A 16,706-nucleotide genomic window follows, 5' to 3' on the forward strand; every position below is an offset into this window, starting at 1 on the left:
AGTAACCAAAAACAGAAAACAACAAGTGTTGATAAACAGGTAGAGAAATTGGAAGCTCTGTGTATTGCCAAGAGGAATGTAAAATTCATAATGAAAACTGGGGTTTCAAAACAGTTGGAGAGCCAACTTATTCAAGAAATCGATGCAGGTGGAGTAAAAAAGAACTCTGTCTCATTCCATACACTGTAAGAATTCCAGATGTACCAACAATTTAAATTTAAAGAATGCAATCAGAACACATGGTTGAAATGGTTATAATGGTTATAAGAAAGACACAACACTCACAGCCATTAAGAATGATCGATATATCTACCTACCTCCTACTGTAAAACTTCTGCACATGTGAATGACCACTGATAGACTAAAAGTCAGAGTTTTAGAAAAATAATAACAGCATGATGCCATTTTTGTTTCAGAAAAAAAAAAGAACAGATGCCAAAATATGTGTATCTACACATACAGGATTACTGATGTATAGAAACAAAGGCACCTGAACTATTAAGGGATTGATAACTCAGGTCATGGGCTAGAGAAAGAGAGTACCTTTTACTGTGCACGCTTTCCTAATGTTTAAAATTTTAAAAACTTATAGTCATGTACTAGTTATGTAACTAGTTTACATAACTAGTTATGTAAAAGTTATAAAAATAAATCTGTATTTAATAGTATAAGAGTCTTAAGAGAAAACTGACTAGTAAAAATAAGGCAAGGAAAAGAAAAAGAAAAAAAGAAAACCCTAGAGAAAAATGTTTACCTCAGGTTAAAAGGGCTTTAATTTATGAGTTCTGACAAACCAACACCCATAACTTAGAAACCCAAGTTACTGGTTTCTCATATAGACAAATGAACAAAGGGCATGAATAAATAATGTACACTCAAACACTCTTCTCCACTGATAATTAAAGAAATGCAAATTAATACATGACATCATTTTCCACCCATTAGGTTATACAGTTCTTAACAATTGAAATAGAATAAAGAGTTCTGAACCTGGCTGACCGGGAACTGGAGCCGTGGAAGGAGGAACAGGACCTAGAAAAATCAATTTGATTCCATTCACCAGCCATATCAATACAATGCTATGGATTTAATTTTGATTTCTGATTTTTTTTTTAAAAGGTTGATTAGTCATTAAAATGAAAAATGCATGCACTGTCTGAACTTTGCAACTCTTACTTTCTGGGAATTTAACCTAAATATATGTTCCCAAACATACATAAGATGTCTGCATAACAAGCTTCACTAGCTTTGTATTTTATAATGGAAACCACAGAAGTCAATTAATAATCAATCATAAAAAAGTGTTCAGAATAAACATATGTACCTTTAAAAAATACCATTCAAGTATTATTGTATTACAGTACATAATTTCTATTCTCTTCTTTTCCCTTAGTATTTCCTGGATCCTTTTTTTAATATTAGCAGAATTAGAGCTACTTTCTCACCATTATACAGACCTTCCTTTAACTGGTAACAAAAAATAATGTACAGACCCAGTAAGAATTTTGATTTTTCTTATTTTTAAATAAGCCTGTAGTTATAAATTTTCCTCACAATCAATGTTTTATAAATCCTTTGTGAATTCTTACAGTCCACTCTTTCAAAAGAGCACAACAACATAGCCTAGCCTGGCTGGTGTGGCTTGGTGGATTTGAGTGTAAGCCGGCAAACCAAAGGGTTGCTGGTTCAATTCCCAGTCAGGGCACATGCCTGCGTTGCAGGCCAGGTCACCAGGAAGGAATGCATGACAGACTACCAGACACTGATATTTTTCTCCTTCTCTCCCACCATTCCCCTCTCTAAAAAGAAATAAATAAAATCTTTATAAAAACAAACAGTCTATCACAGTGCTTATACCCACTAGGAACGGTCAATGAGTATAAAATTCACATGCAATCTTAATATATCCACCAAAAAACCATCTCTTCCCCCCACCCCAAAATCTCACAGCACTCAAGGTTCTCATGGAGGCTACCAGGGACCATGTATACAGGAATTAAAAAAGGTGGTTTAATGACCATGTTAACATGCGTAACTCCCCCCAATGCTTTAAAGTATTAGGACAACAGAAAATATACAAGCAAATTAGAAGACAATGATTGAGATTTGAGTTCAAGCACCCTCATTAAACAATGGGAAATGAAAGCCCACAGAAATGATATTCTATGAGTAAGCAGAACCAAACTAGGGCCCCAAGTGACGTCAGCCCAGGCTAACGCTCTTCCCACTATTCCTCTTGTCTCTTGTTCTGCTGAAACCAAGAAGAAGACAGAAATAGCAGCACTGAAATCAGGTAGAAAGTTCCTTCCACCACATCAAAATAATCTCTCAAGTCTTAAGCAGAGCAGTTGATGAGCAGCCCATGCAAGAAGTCCTCCATTTCATTTCATTAAATAATGACTTTTCCTGCCCGTCGGTTGGTGTGATATTTAGTTTCTATTCCCAGATAAAAATGCCCAGTAAAGACAAAAAGAATACTTGTATGGGGCGGGGGGAGGGGGGTTTAAATGGTACTAAATGTTGGGGGGCGGAAATAAGGGCAGGGGGAGGGAAGCAGGGAGGGACTGCTTCCAGTCCAAGAAATGAAGCAGTCCTGGATCTGGAAGATACCCTGTGAAGGTGTTGCCAGATCACGTTTAAAATGAATAAAATAGCAAAGTTGAGGACAGAAAACGTATTAAAAAAACAGAAGCCATGGACCTTGTTCACTAGCCTTATTGGAGTGATGCTCTAAGTCAAAGTCACATGAGCTTCCTTTAAGAACTTCCCATATTCCAGGCACTGTGCTAATTGCTTTTAATGCATCCCACTTAAAGGTTACTACCATCCAGTGAGGAAAGTATTAAATAATTTTAATATAAATAAACACATTTAAAGTTCATGTGACTTGCCAAGTCAACATGGCTGTTTATATCTGAGGACTATGGCAAATCATTTTAGAATCACTAAGTAGAACAACTAGAATGGCTGTAAATACGTTTGTTCTTCCACCTTTCATTACTAGAAATGATGAATGGGTGTAAATCATCAAATATTTAAAAGATTTTGAATAATATAAGCAGGAAGTTACAAAACCTGAGGCACTGGAAGTTGGAGGTATTGGGCTGGTTAGAGCGGGCACTGGAAAAAAAAAATAATGTTGACTGGATTAACCACTTAGGAATTACTGCTCTGTCATTTATATAAATTACACCTTTCATTTTTGACTTGTGTAGATGAAAATATCCATGCTTCAATTTTCTTCAAAGGTTGCTACCCAATGTCACACATAAAAAAAAGCTGAAGAAAAATTTATATACCTGTGTGAAATACATAACATGCTAACCCTATGAAAACATGCAAAATAACAAAAGCAGAATTCTTTGTGAATTTTACGTGTCATGTTAAGACATAATTAAACTAAAACTGCTTCATTTCAACTACTCTGTATCATTTACATTTAATGTCAAAAAAATTAAATCTAAACAAAAAAGAAAGAAAAAGACACTGTACCTCTAATACACTGTGGCAGCTCTGGTTCCCACATGCTGTTGGCTCCACAGACAACTCTACTTTGACCTTGAAGGTAAAAACCCTCCTTGCATCCAATTTCAACTGCTGCTTGGTAGTAATATTTTCGACTCATTCCTGACAACAGCATTCCATTTTCCGGGACTGGATACGGACATTTGACCACTACAAAGTGAAGAAATTCCAGAATTAATGGGAAGCTGTTTAAACTTAGGATGTTCATTATGGATAGTTTTTAATATTCTTGAAATGTTTCTGTCTGGTTTTAGTATCAGGGTAATGCAATTCTCATGAAATGTGGTTAGATGAGTCTCTGCACCCCTTTTTATTTTCTCTTGAAGAGTTTGTCTAGAGCTGCTAATATTTATTCCTGAAATGTTTGAAGGATTCCCCAGGGAGAAGAGTCTTTTTATGAGAAGGTTTAAGTTGTCAAATTTCTAGGCATAAAGGTGTTTGTGGTAGTCTTATTATCCTTTAAATATCTTTAGGATATATTCTGTGATGTCACTGTTTTAATTTTTTTTTTTTAAGATTTTATTTATTTTTAGAGAGGGGAAGGCAGAGAGAAAGAGAGGGAAATATCAATGTGTGGTTGCCTCTTGCTTGCCCCCTACTGGGGACCTGGCCCACAACCCAGGCATGTGCCTTGACTGGGAATAGAACTGGTGACCCTTTGGTTCACAGGCTGGCATTCAATCCACTGAGCCACACCAGCCAGGGCTAATTCTTGATATTAAAAATTTGTGTTTTCTTTTTTTCTTGTCAGACTGGTTATAGGTTAAAAGATTTTATTGTTCTTCTTCAAGATCTATTTGTTTAGTTAATTCTCTACTTTTTTCTCTTTGCAGTTTCGATTTCTATCTGTATTCTTTCCTTTTGTTTCCTTGTTTAGAGGATAATTTGCTCCTTTTTTTAGGTTCATGTGGAAGCTTAGATTACTAATGTGATGTTCCCCGTTTTCTGATATAAGTATTTCATGCTATTAATATCCTATTAAGCAATGCTTTTGCTGTATCCCCTAAATTTTGATAAATTGACATTTTGTATTTCATTTTTATTCAATTCAAAACACCTTCTAATTTTGCTTGTGAAGTCTTGTTTCATGGGTTAGAAGTGTCTTGCATAATTTTCATATATTTGGGGATTTTATATATCTTTATTTTGTGACTTCTACATTCATTCCATTGTGATCAGATAATAATATGTACAGTAAATGATTTCAACATTTTGATATTTGTTAAAAATTATCTTAATGCCTAGAATATTTAATTAAAGAATGTTCTCTTTGCATTCGACAAGAGTAATTACTTTGGTATTATTCAGTGGTTCCTTTCTTTCAAGAGTCAAATACTCTCCAGTGCTTCCTTGTCTTAAGTCATGCTCTAATGCCTTAAACATTGTTTTTAAAGTACAGGCATATGTCAAAGATATAGCGGGTTTGGTATCAAACCACAGCAATAAAACAAGTATCGTAATAAAGCAAGGTATAATGTTTTTGCTAGTGAGGGCCTTGCCTTCAATTTTTAAAAAGCACAACATCTGTAAAACACAATAAAGCCAGGTGTGATTAAACAAGGTATGCCTGTATGTTTCATCCAGAATTTATCAATCTTACTGGTGAGAAGATTAGTCTTTTATGATTTATTCTACCATTTCCTCTAGCCAGAATTCTTAACCATCTTGTAATAAAAAATAAATCCGTTATTTTTAAGGCAATGTGTGGTGAGCTTTTTGATACTCTGAAGCAAAAAAAATCCCAACTCATGCATCTACACAGTAGTTCACTATGTATAAATCAGAATACCAAGAACATGCGTGGTGGGTGGGGAACTTTACTTTTTAAAAATTAAATTAGAAACCAACAACAGGGTGAGCAAGCACATATGGCTATTTTGTTTACTTGTTGGTAAAGTATTTACAAAATATTTCCATACTATACAAATAAATAAATAAATAAAAATATTATTACCTTTACACTCAGGAGGATCACTACTCCATTTGTTAGGCCCAGAACAAACAAGCTTGCTCTCTCCGACAAGTGAGTATTCATCTGGTCCATTTGAAGCACTACAACGGTAAGTTACTACTTCACCATATACATATGCATCCTTATGGTTATTGGTGACACCATTTTGTATTTGTCTAGGTGGTTGACAGTAAATCGCTTAAAAAGAGAAAAAAGAGAACAGGAAAGGCACAAGAAAAAATAAAAGATTAGGACACAATTAACCATGTCCTCTGAACTGCCTTCAGTAAATCCATTAACATATGATTTCCACAATCTAATTGTAAATCCAATATCCCTTTAGAAGAAAGTTTTTTTTTAAAAAATGTATTATCTTTTTTCATTTTCATCCATAAGAGAATACAGTGAAATTTGCCAAAGGTATAAATGGTGTGTTAACGCAACAACCAAAATCTTGAGGTCTTCCTTTAAAAAGCCAGCTATTAATGAGATTTTCAAACATGTAAAACAGTGCCACAATTCTCACTATTTGGAAAATAGTTGTTTTTCATAAGAAATATATTGCATATATTAATATGTATTTTGCTTACTGTTCTCGATAATGAATTAATATTACTTTTAAAACATTTTAGTTTTAATTCCAAAATAATGAATAGCAATAGCCATACCCCACCTGAAGAGAAGCTATGTGGGGTCTTTCTTTTTTTTTAATTTATTTTTAGGACAGGGAGGGAGAAATAGAGGGAAAGAAACATCAATGTGTGGTTGCCTCTTGCGCACCCCCAACTGGGGACTTGGCCCACAACCCAGGCATGTGTCCTAACTGGGAATCAAACTGGGGATCCATTGGTTTGCAGGCTGGCACTCAATCCACTGAGCCACAGCAGCCAGGGTGAGTCTTTTTTAATTTAAAAGCATAAAGTCAAGCCAAGGCTCTAAATTCCAAAGACAGAGTATACTTACCTTCACAACGTGGGGGTTCATTATCCCAATTCACATTATTGTCACCAGAAAGTTCGCAATATAGAGTTGGCGGTCCAACTAAGTAATAACTAAGAAAAAAAAAAAAAAAGAGTAGTTTTTGGGGGGTTTTTTTGTTTGTTTTTTTTTTTACTAGTTAACATGATACACATAATAATGAAGGAAAATTTTATATGGTAGTTTTTCTGCACTACAGTAGTTTGAGAGAGAAGTTTCTTAAACCCTATAATGAAGGTACCAACTAAATCTACAATTTAATAAAGAGTTTCTGCCTTTGAGCACACACTGACCTAGAGCAAATTATCTACATACATGCCTGTCAATCTGGCCTCTTTGCTCTCTCCAGCAGGCCCATCAACATTCCCTTCTGTGCCCTAATTCATGTCATTCTGCCCAGTCAGGACAATGACTGTGTAGACAGATTAGGCCCTAGAGTTTCCCTGCCTGGATTTGAGTCCCAGCTCCACAACTGACTTGTTATTTGAATTGGGCAATGGTTGCTGGTTCTCTCTCTCAGTTTCCTCATCTATGAAAAGGAGATAATAGTGTATATACCTCATGGGGTTGTTGTGAGTAGTAGATGAGCCAGCATGTGGAACATGGTGAGCACTGTGTAAGCTTTAAGTCTTATCAATATTCTTCAGATCAGTGTATCTTCCCAGCAGTAGCTCAGGAAGACCCCTACTTGATGAAATCTCTAATGATTCAAATTCACAGTATTTTCTCCTCCTCTGGACTGTCATTGTAATTACGATGAACACATATATTTCTTTGGTATTTCTCATTTACATCTGCTTTGACATCTGTCTATGTATATTGTGCTCCTCAATAAGGCAAAAACTTCTTCGAAAAGAGTCTGTCTTAATCTTTCGGTACTCCTCAGAGTGCTTACCAGTTTCTAACTTTAAACTAGATATTTTTACTTAAGTAAAAACATAGTCAATGAAACTGCTTCTAGCTGCTTCCAGCTGACTATTCCTCCAAGGCTCACTCATTGGTTCTATATCAGAATGTATTACGAGAGGATTTGGGGATGGCAGTAGGGTAGGAAGCAACAAGAATTCTGTCTTCACACCTACACCACAATTATAATGCTAGAATCTACCTGATGTAACTATTTTGGAACTCTGGACCCCCTAGAAAGCTTGCAATTTCTAAGGGAGGGTTTGGACAAGGAGACTGCATTAACATTGGTCACTTTCAATTCTTAGCACAGTGGTGGTTACCCATCCCACTTCAACAGCAGGCAGCTGTGCATGTGTTCCTGGGGTAGCGTATAAGCAGGTTGCAGGAACCAGAGAAGGGAAAGAGAACCCCATCCTCACGAATACCTAGGATCTATGCTCGTATTACTGACTGCTGCTTCTGACACAGAAAAGCAGATAAAGAAATAGGCAGCCAGTATTATCACATGTTCCCTACTCTCACAAGCCCATTCATTGCCTACTGAAGTGACTTCTGGAAATTTAAAGATCTAGCATCCTTTGCTCCTCCCTCCAATTTTTGTTTTTTCCTCTTTCAGGAGCCCAACATTAAAACAAGGACATGCAACCCTGGCTGGCGTGGCTCAGTTTGTTGGAGTGTTGTCCAGTAAACCAAAGAGATGTGGGTTAGATTCCCAGTCAGGGCACATACAAGACCCGTGTGGTTTCTCTCTCACATCAATGATTCTCTGCATTCTCACTCTCCTCCCTTTCTACTCTCTAAAATCAATAAGGTCTTCTGAGGTCTTTTCTGAGCCTTTCCCTGGGCATCTGTAGTCACTTAATTTAACCCACATATGCATGTCTTTGGGTGAGGATGAAAAACTAGGACATGCATATGTGGGTTAAATTAAGTGACTACAGATGCCCAGGGAAAGGCTCAGAAAAGACCTCAGAAGACCTTCAGTTTATGTATCAGGCTGATCCTCAGGCCCTACAACCATCAAAACAGCAAAATAAACTAGAGAAAATAACAAGCCCTGGGAAAGAGAATTTAATTTCCAGAGTTACTTCATTATTAGATTGAAGTGTCCAGTTTAAGAAAGAAATAAGGCGCAAAGAGGAGAATATGGAGCCTTCCAAGAAAAAAATAAATTAACAGAAATTATCCCTGAAAAAGACCATACTACAGATCAAGTTAAAAAAGACTAACTTTTACAGATGCTTAAAGAAATAATGGAAGAAATATAGAAAAGTCAAGAAAACAATGAATGTACTCAATGTGAATACCAATCAGGAGATGGAAAACCTAAAAAGAAACCCAAAGGCAATTATGGAATTTAAAAGTATAGTAACTTAAATGAAAAATTCACTGGAGGAATTAAAGGCAGTTTTTAGTGGGCAGAAGAAAGAATCACTGAACTTGAAAGAAGGACAATGGAAATTATCGAGTCTGAAGAACAGAAAGTAAAAAGATTGAAGGAAAGTGAACAGAGCCTAAGGGACCTATGGGACCTGTGGGACGCCAATAAGCAGACCAACATACGCATTGTGGGAGTCTCAGAGAAGACAGAAAGAATCAGGTGAAGAGAATATCTGAAGAAATAATGGTTGAAAAGTTTGCCAAATTTGATGAAGGACATAGATATAATTATTCAAAAATCTCAACAAACTGCAAGTAAGATGAACTGAAGAGACCCATACTAAGAAACATAATGGTCAAACTTTCAAAAGCCAGTGACAGAATTTTAGAAAGCTGTGAGAGAAAAGTGAATCATCAGGTATAAGCAATCCTAAATAGAATTACCAGCAGATTTCTCATCAAGAACCTTGGAGGCCAGAGGACAGTAAACTCATATACTCAAAGTGATGTAAAAAAACCCCAAACTGTCAGTCATGTATCCTCAATCCAGCAAAAGTGTGCTCAAACATGAGGGAGATATTAAGATTTTTCCAGAAATAAAAGCGGAGGGAGCTGTTCACACTAGATCTTGCCTATAAAAAGCACAAGGGAGTCCTGAAAGGTGAAATTAAAAAAAGTAACCCAAAGGCATATGGATAAATAAGCATTTAACTGCAGGTTCCTACATGGGCAATTATTAAAGCTAGAATGATTGTAAGAATGATTTGTACCTATAATTTTTGTTTTCTATAGTGTTTAAGAAAGTAATCCTTCAAAGAAAAATAAATACATTATTGTGGAGGCTAGAATTACAATTTTGAGTGTAGGGGCTAATATTACATTTAACAACTAAAAGGTCGGGGGTAGAGTTGTAAAGGTGCACTTTTTATAATACGCTGAAATTAAGTTGGTATGAATTCAAATTAGAGTATTTTAACTGTAGGATTTTAAATGTAACATGCATGATAACCACAAACAAAAAACCTATAAAGCAGACTCTTAGGTAAATAAAAAAGAAATTTTAACATTTCACTATAAAAATCAACTCAATAGCAGAGGAGAGATTAAAAAACTATGAGGCATGTAGAAAACTGGTAGTGTAATCACAGAAACCGTTCTTCCTGTCAGTAATTCTTTTAAATTGAAAATGATTATATCCTCCAATCCAGAGACAGGAATTGGCAGAATAGATAAAAACAAAGGATCCAACTACAGGCTGTCTACAAGAGACTCACTTGAGATACAAAGACACAAACAAGTTGAAAGCAGAAAAATAGAAAAATATATTCATGCACATAGTGACCACAAGAGAGCAGAGGTGGCCACACTAATTCATACAACATAGACTTTAATCAAAAAGGGTTAAAAGAACAAAGAAGGACATTTTATTTTACTGAGGGTCCAATACTGTAAAAAGATGTTAGCATTCATAAATATTTATGGGCCTAATGACAGGCCTTGAAAATATATGAAGCAAAAACTGACAGAGCTGAAGGGAGAAACACACATCTCTACCTAATAGGCATTTCTCCAATAATAGTTGAAGACTTCAATACCTTACTCACCACAATGAGTAGAACCAGATAGAAGATGAGTAAAAACTAGAGAACTTCAACAATATAATAAACCAACTAGATCTCACAGACATAGTGCACTCTCCAACAACAGAACATGCAATCTCAGGTCCAAAGGAAACATTTTCTGGGACAATATTTTAGGCCACAAATTAACCACAGAAATTAATGTTATTAATAAATACCTAATGAATAACAATTATATTTGGCTAAAATATTAAATAATTAATAGATTTTTTAAAAGATACCATACAAAGTATCTTCTGACCACATGGGATGAAGTCAGAAATCAGTGTCAAAAAGAAGACTGGAAAATTCACAATTTTAAACAATTGGCTCAAAGAAGAAATCACTAGAGAAATTAAAAATTACTTTCAGATGAATGAAAATAAAGGCACAACATCCCAAAATGTATGAGAGACAGTGAAAACAGTGCCATGGGGGGAATTTATAGCTATACAAGCTTATAATAAAAAATGAGATCTGAAATCAACAACCTAACTTCACAACCTGAGGAACTGGAAAAAGAAGAACTAAACCCAAATTTTGCACAAGGAAGAAAGTAATAAAGATTAGAGCAGAAATAAAAACAATAGAGAAAAATGAATGAAACCAAAAGTTAGTTCTCTGAATCAATAACCTTCAGCTAGATGGACTAAAAAAAAAAAAAAAGACCCAAATTACTAAAATCAGAAATGAAACTAGGGACATTAATATCAATTATATATCCCTGGCCAGGCAGCTCAGTTGGTTAGAGCATCGTCCTGATGTGTCAAGGTTGCAGGTTCGTTCCCGTCAGAGCACATGTAAGAATCAACTAACAAATGCATAAATAAATGGAACAACAAATTGATATTTTTCTCTCCCTCTCCCCCTTCCTCTCTCTCTCCTTCAAAAAAAAAATCAATAAATAATATTTTAAAAAATACCCCCAAGGTACACAGCCACCTCCTGAGTCAAGCTGGGGACACAGAGTTAATACCAATTATACAGAAATACCAAATATTATAAGAGTACTATGAACAATTTTATGCCAACCAATTAAGTAACTACGATAAAATGGAAAAATTCCTGGAAACCCAAAATCAACCAAGACTAAATTACATAGATAAAAAATATAAGTAGACCTATAACTAGTAAAAAGATTGAGTCAGTAATCAAAAATCTCCAAAAAAAGAAAATCCCTGGACTTGATGGTTTCTTGGTGAATATTTAAAGAACTGCAAGCCTTCTCAATAATTTTTTAAAAATTGACGAGGATGGAAGTCTTCTGAATTCATTCTGTGGAACCAGCATTGTCATGATATCAAAGCTAGTCAAAGACACCACACAAAAAAAGGCTACAGATGCACATCCCTGATGAACCTACATGTATCAATAACACTCCTCAATGAAAGATGACCAAACAGAATTGAGGGGCCTATTAAAAGTATTATTCACTATGACCAGGTGGGATTTATTCCTGGAAAGCAAGGATGGCTCAACACATGAAAATTAATTAATGTAATATGCTACATCAATAAAGGGGAAAAAACACATGATCATCTCCACTGATGTAATAAAAGCACTTGATAAAATTTAATACTCTTGCATGGTAACCATAACCTACAAACTAGGCAAATAAGGAAACTACCTCAAGATCATAAACACCACACATGAAAAACTCACAGTAAACATCATACTCAATGGTAAAAAGCCGAAAGATTTTCAATATAAAGAACAATGCAAGGATACCTGCATTTACCATTTCTATTTGACATACTACTGAAAGTTCTAGCCAGAGCAACTAGGCAAAACAAACAAAAGTTATCAAAACTGGTTAGGAAGAAGGTAAATCATCAGTGTTTGTAGATACTATGATCTTATATGTATAAATTTCTAAAGATTACAAACACACACACAAATCCTGTTAGAACTAATAAATGAATTCAGTAAATTAGCAGGACACAAAGTTAATATTAAAAAATCAGTTGCATTTTATAATGTACTACTTTTACTCTATAATGCATATTTTTCATAAATTTCCAGTATCCTGAATGTAACTATAAAAAGAACACTATATTACAAAGGCTGCTATTAAGTGCTCAGTACCTCTTTTTGAGACCTTCACTCCATTGTAGCAGTCTCAAAAACAAGGCTTTCTACTAAGGGACCTTGATTAACATTATAGTCCAAGTTTACCAGGTCAATTTTCATCTGGTAACATCTGACATGAGTTATTTCAATATAGGATTATTTTTGGTTGGCAATTCTACCTCCCGTTTCTATAAGCCTTTCTTCAACTCTGAGTGTTGCTCATTTTATGGGTGCACTTTGGCCCTGGCCAGTGTGGTTCAGTTGGTTGAGTGTGGTCCTGTAGACCAACAGGTCACAGGTTTCATCCCTGGCCAGGCCCATCCCACAGGTTCCATCCCACACCCAGCTTATGAGAAGGCAGCCAAATGATGGCCCCCACCCCTTAAAAAGCAATGAGAAAAGTGTCCTCAGGTGAAGATAAAAAATAAAAACTATAAATAAATAGGGTGCGCTTTGTTGTCAAGGAAAAGCCATCATGATTACATTTTTTAGTACTGACAGGCTTATTATTATATATATCATTACACAATTTAGCTTTACTTTAACTGAAATTTCTTTCTATTCTTTACACATATTTTAGTCTCCATTATAAGCCCAAGAGTTGATCGGCTCTAAGTACAACTGGTCACACAGAAAGCAAAATGAAGTCAACATTATGGGAATGCTTAGAAGAGAAGCAAAACAAAAACAGAATTATTTATATTCTATTTATCTATTTTTTCTACTTACCCATCATTACAAGAATAGTTAGCCCGTGAACCAAACTCAAAGCCTCCAACGACTTGGCCATTTATGGGTTCTCCTAGTTGTTGACATTGTTTTTCTGAAAAATTTTGAAATTTGTTGTTTCATATAAATTTCAAAACAGGTTTGAATCAAAACCAGAACTCCATATTGCTCTACTGAATTCACGGGAATGTTATTTTAACCATTGAAAGACAAAACTTTTAATATTCACATTTACCCAGACAACCAACTGCCAAGAAAAAGATTTCTGGAAATTTTTCAAAGCCTGAAAAAATACATTACTTTCTAAAACCTACTTTTGTTACCAAATAATGGACCCATGGGGGGAAGGGTGCCCAGATGCTATTACCGAAACAATACCCGCCTCCTCAAGGGTCCCTCAGTTGTAGGTCCTTTGCCTGCCACCCTTGAAATAATGGCAGAGTTTGGTGAAAAGGAAAAGACGTATTTATTCAAAAGTTATACAGGTTTGATTAATGCCTAAATGCTGCCCTTAAATCCAAAAATCCCTTTAAAACACCTGCCAACACACACAGTCCTGCCTTCCCCGCTTTAGCCAGTCAGGCCAGTCAGGGTACCGTCCTTCAAAAGAGAAAGAACAAAAGCCCGGGCCGGCTAGGCAGGCCTCTCACGGTGCCCAGCACCATCCGCTGTGTTGCCGCGATCTCCAGCTCTTAATGCAAATAACGTGGCACCTTCTCATGTCCCACTAGCAAGAGTCCTTTCTCCCCTTTTCTTCCCCCGTGGTCTTCACATTGTTCCCCAAGAGCCTGTGTCCCTTTATCTCTCCCGCAGACCCTGTCTCCCCTCTCCTAGTTACATCCTGTGTTAAAGGTTTTCAAACCTTCCCGGTTAGCCTTGTTGAGATGCAAAATAACCATCTTTGCACAGGTCTAAAGCTATCCTGTTATTGACATGCAAATGACTCTCAATGGCCCTGCTCCTGGTCTCCCATCCCCCATGGTGGCCTGTCTTGGTGGGGAGAATATCTTATATTTTTCTTGGACACCCGAAGTTTTGTACTCCATTACAAATACCCTTTGTGGGGGGTCCTGGCTGTGCCCCATTACACTTTCACATGAGAAAACCACCATTATTAATAGTGGAATATGCATCCTAAATGCGAGGAAACCTCTAGTGCAATTTAAACAGTTTTGTGTACTTACTTTTGCAAGCCTCCTGGAGAGGTTTCCATGTGCCATCAGGTTGACAAACAGAAGACAAGGGAAGAGGAGGAAAACGGCGCATGTATCCTGGGCGACACTGATATTCTACTTGTTCCCCAGGTTGGTAAGTATCCTGAGAAGAGCCTTTGAGCGCCATAGTGTTGAATCTCGGTGGAGCACCACAGGAATCTGGGTATAACAGAATGAGAACATGGAAGAAAAGCATTTTCTCCTTTTCAGCAACCACGGATTATGGCCTGGCAGCAGGCAGGCAGGACAGAATACATGGAAAGGTCCTTGGCAAGATTTTAAGTGATTGTTCTGTGGTTTTACCGGACGAGGTGCCTCGCCTGATTTAAGTAACATTCTATCAGCTTTCAGTTTCTTGGGGTTATAAAGTGAATATTCATTCAACAGTAAATTAAAGAGATAGCAGCAATATTTTTGGTTTTAAAATATATTTATAGGTATGCAACCTTTACCATTTTTCAAAGGTCATGTCACACTCCTCATTCCCCTAAGAAGACTTTTATATATGTAGCCCTTGGTCAGATTACTCTTCCACACTTTGAAACACAAACTGATGAAGACTTGTCACTTTAGGCTCAGTCTCATCTCGGGAAGTAAGGTCCTAGAGGTCAGAGATCAGTCATATGCCTTCTTTTGCTTCTACACTCTGCACCCAGTGCTACTCGAGAAATACTACGGTAAGAGGTAATTATTATTTAAGCATTGCGGATTTTACAGATCAAAATAAATATGGACTAAACTACTTCAAAATATAAGATAATTTCATATTAGTGAAATGAACATTTTATAAGTGAATAGATGCCATTCAGAATCCAATTTAATTACTTTGAATAGGCTTTATATGGAAAAACAAAAGTCTGCCTTCTTGACATTCCTTTAAATATATAATTGACCCTTGAAAAATGCTGGGATTCAGGTTCCCCGGCCCCCATGCAGCCGAAAATCTACATATAACTTCTGACTTCCCCAAAACCTAAGTAGAGTGTTCCTTGTGTATCAGTGCAGGGTGGATTCCAGGACTCCCTGCGGACACAACAGTCTCTGCGTGCCCAAGTATGAGAAGTGATGGAGTGGGGAATGATGCGCACAGTATGCTCTCCACATTGTCAAATTCCCAGCCTCAGATGGCGAATACTGTTGGTTGTTTCCACAGGTGTGAAACCCAGAGAGCAGGCAGACAATATATTTACAGGGAAAAAAATCGCATGTAAGTGAATGCGGCTAGTTCAAGGGTCCATGTTGTTCAAGGGTCAACAGTAATTTAATCTTCCTTCCCTGAGCAATGAATCATTCATGACCTCAGAAGCTCCCTGAGGTAACTAGCTGTTTAGGCTGTGTATCCAATACATCCCCTACAGTAAAGCTACGATATTGCTATGCTTTTAGAATTTTTTACTTCTGATTTTTTGGGGGAGAGGTGTTTTCATTCCCTTGAATAGTATCATTTCTACGTTAGCAATTCCTTGTCCTTTAAATTATCTGTGGGCTTGAAAAACCTCACAGATCTGTTAGAACAATTACATAAAATAACGTGATGGAGACACATCAAGTCCTAAAGAGCTAGCAGAATGTAGAGGCCTATCCTACTAGGTGAGGGACCTAAAGACAAAGATCTCTTTTGATCCCTGAGGCACCTTTCCTTTCGTACTCCCTGCATTGGTCTTTCTTCAGATTGAGAGACCAGTAAAGATAACTCTAAACAAGTGAAATTTTACTCTTCTTTCCTATCATATTCTAAATTCTAAAATTCTCTATATATACACAGTCCAACATTTCATTTCCATCATGTCCTGAAATCCACCTACCATCAAAAGTTTTCAACGTTTTCAGTATGCTGACCTTGGTATCTCAGTATTTCCCAATCAACTGCTCAAAAGAGAGCAAAAAGCAAACCGAAAGCCCTAGTAATTAAAAACACTGTTGGAAAAGAGGATTAGTAGTTAAAAGCGTTGTTTAAAAAGAGGTGAATTTATAACATTACATTTACTGAATACTCTGAGCTAGATATTGTCACTTTCAACGGGAAAACAAACATGGGCTAGAGATGCTATACAATTCCATTCAGATACAAATGAATAACATCATTCTAGAATTTCCTGGAACCAACAAGAAAAAAAATCAAGTAATAGCATGATTGTAATTAAGTTATACAAGTATCCTTTGTTTCATGCATTCAAGCTCAGTAACTATTTCAAAAGCCAATAAAGAAAAGGGGATTCCTAATGACTTCCACATATATTCTCTGTATGGGAAAGGAAAAATCAGTAAGACAGTTTAATCCATTCAACTACTTAAAGTGTTTCTTCCCACTAGCATGCATCATGAAAGCCA

At 36.4% G+C, this 16,706-nt stretch overlaps 1 protein-coding gene across 9 annotated transcripts in view; it reads right to left on the reverse strand.

Annotated features, from left to right (window-relative positions):
• The window catches only part of LOC129062295 (membrane cofactor protein-like), a 37,599-nt gene that overhangs the window by 12,840 nt on the left and 8,053 nt on the right, over nt 1-16,706 (reverse strand). For 4 of the 9 annotated variants that reach the window (XM_054563160.1, XM_054563158.1, XM_054563159.1 and 1 more), the window contains exons 2-8: nt 14,346-14,534; nt 13,162-13,255; nt 6,440-6,528; nt 5,480-5,674; nt 3,493-3,675; nt 3,076-3,120; nt 991-1,032 (exon numbers count right to left, since the gene is read on the reverse strand). In XM_054563160.1, the coding sequence (XP_054419135.1) occupies nt 991-1,032; nt 3,076-3,120; nt 3,493-3,675; nt 5,480-5,674; nt 6,440-6,528; nt 13,162-13,255; nt 14,346-14,534 (837 nt within the window). The remainder of the gene's footprint in view (nt 1-990; nt 1,033-3,075; nt 3,121-3,492; nt 3,676-5,479; nt 5,675-6,439; nt 6,529-13,161; nt 13,256-14,345; nt 14,535-16,706) is intronic. The other 5 variants (XM_054563164.1, XM_054563161.1, XM_054563166.1 and 2 more) reach the window with 3 other exon arrangements.

This window comes from Pteronotus mesoamericanus, unplaced genomic scaffold, assembly GCF_021234165.1.
Source record: "Pteronotus mesoamericanus isolate MK-2021 breed Mesoamerican mustached bat unplaced genomic scaffold, CSHL_Meso_final scaffold_705, whole genome shotgun sequence".
Lineage (NCBI taxonomy): Eukaryota > Metazoa > Chordata > Mammalia > Chiroptera > Mormoopidae > Pteronotus > Pteronotus mesoamericanus.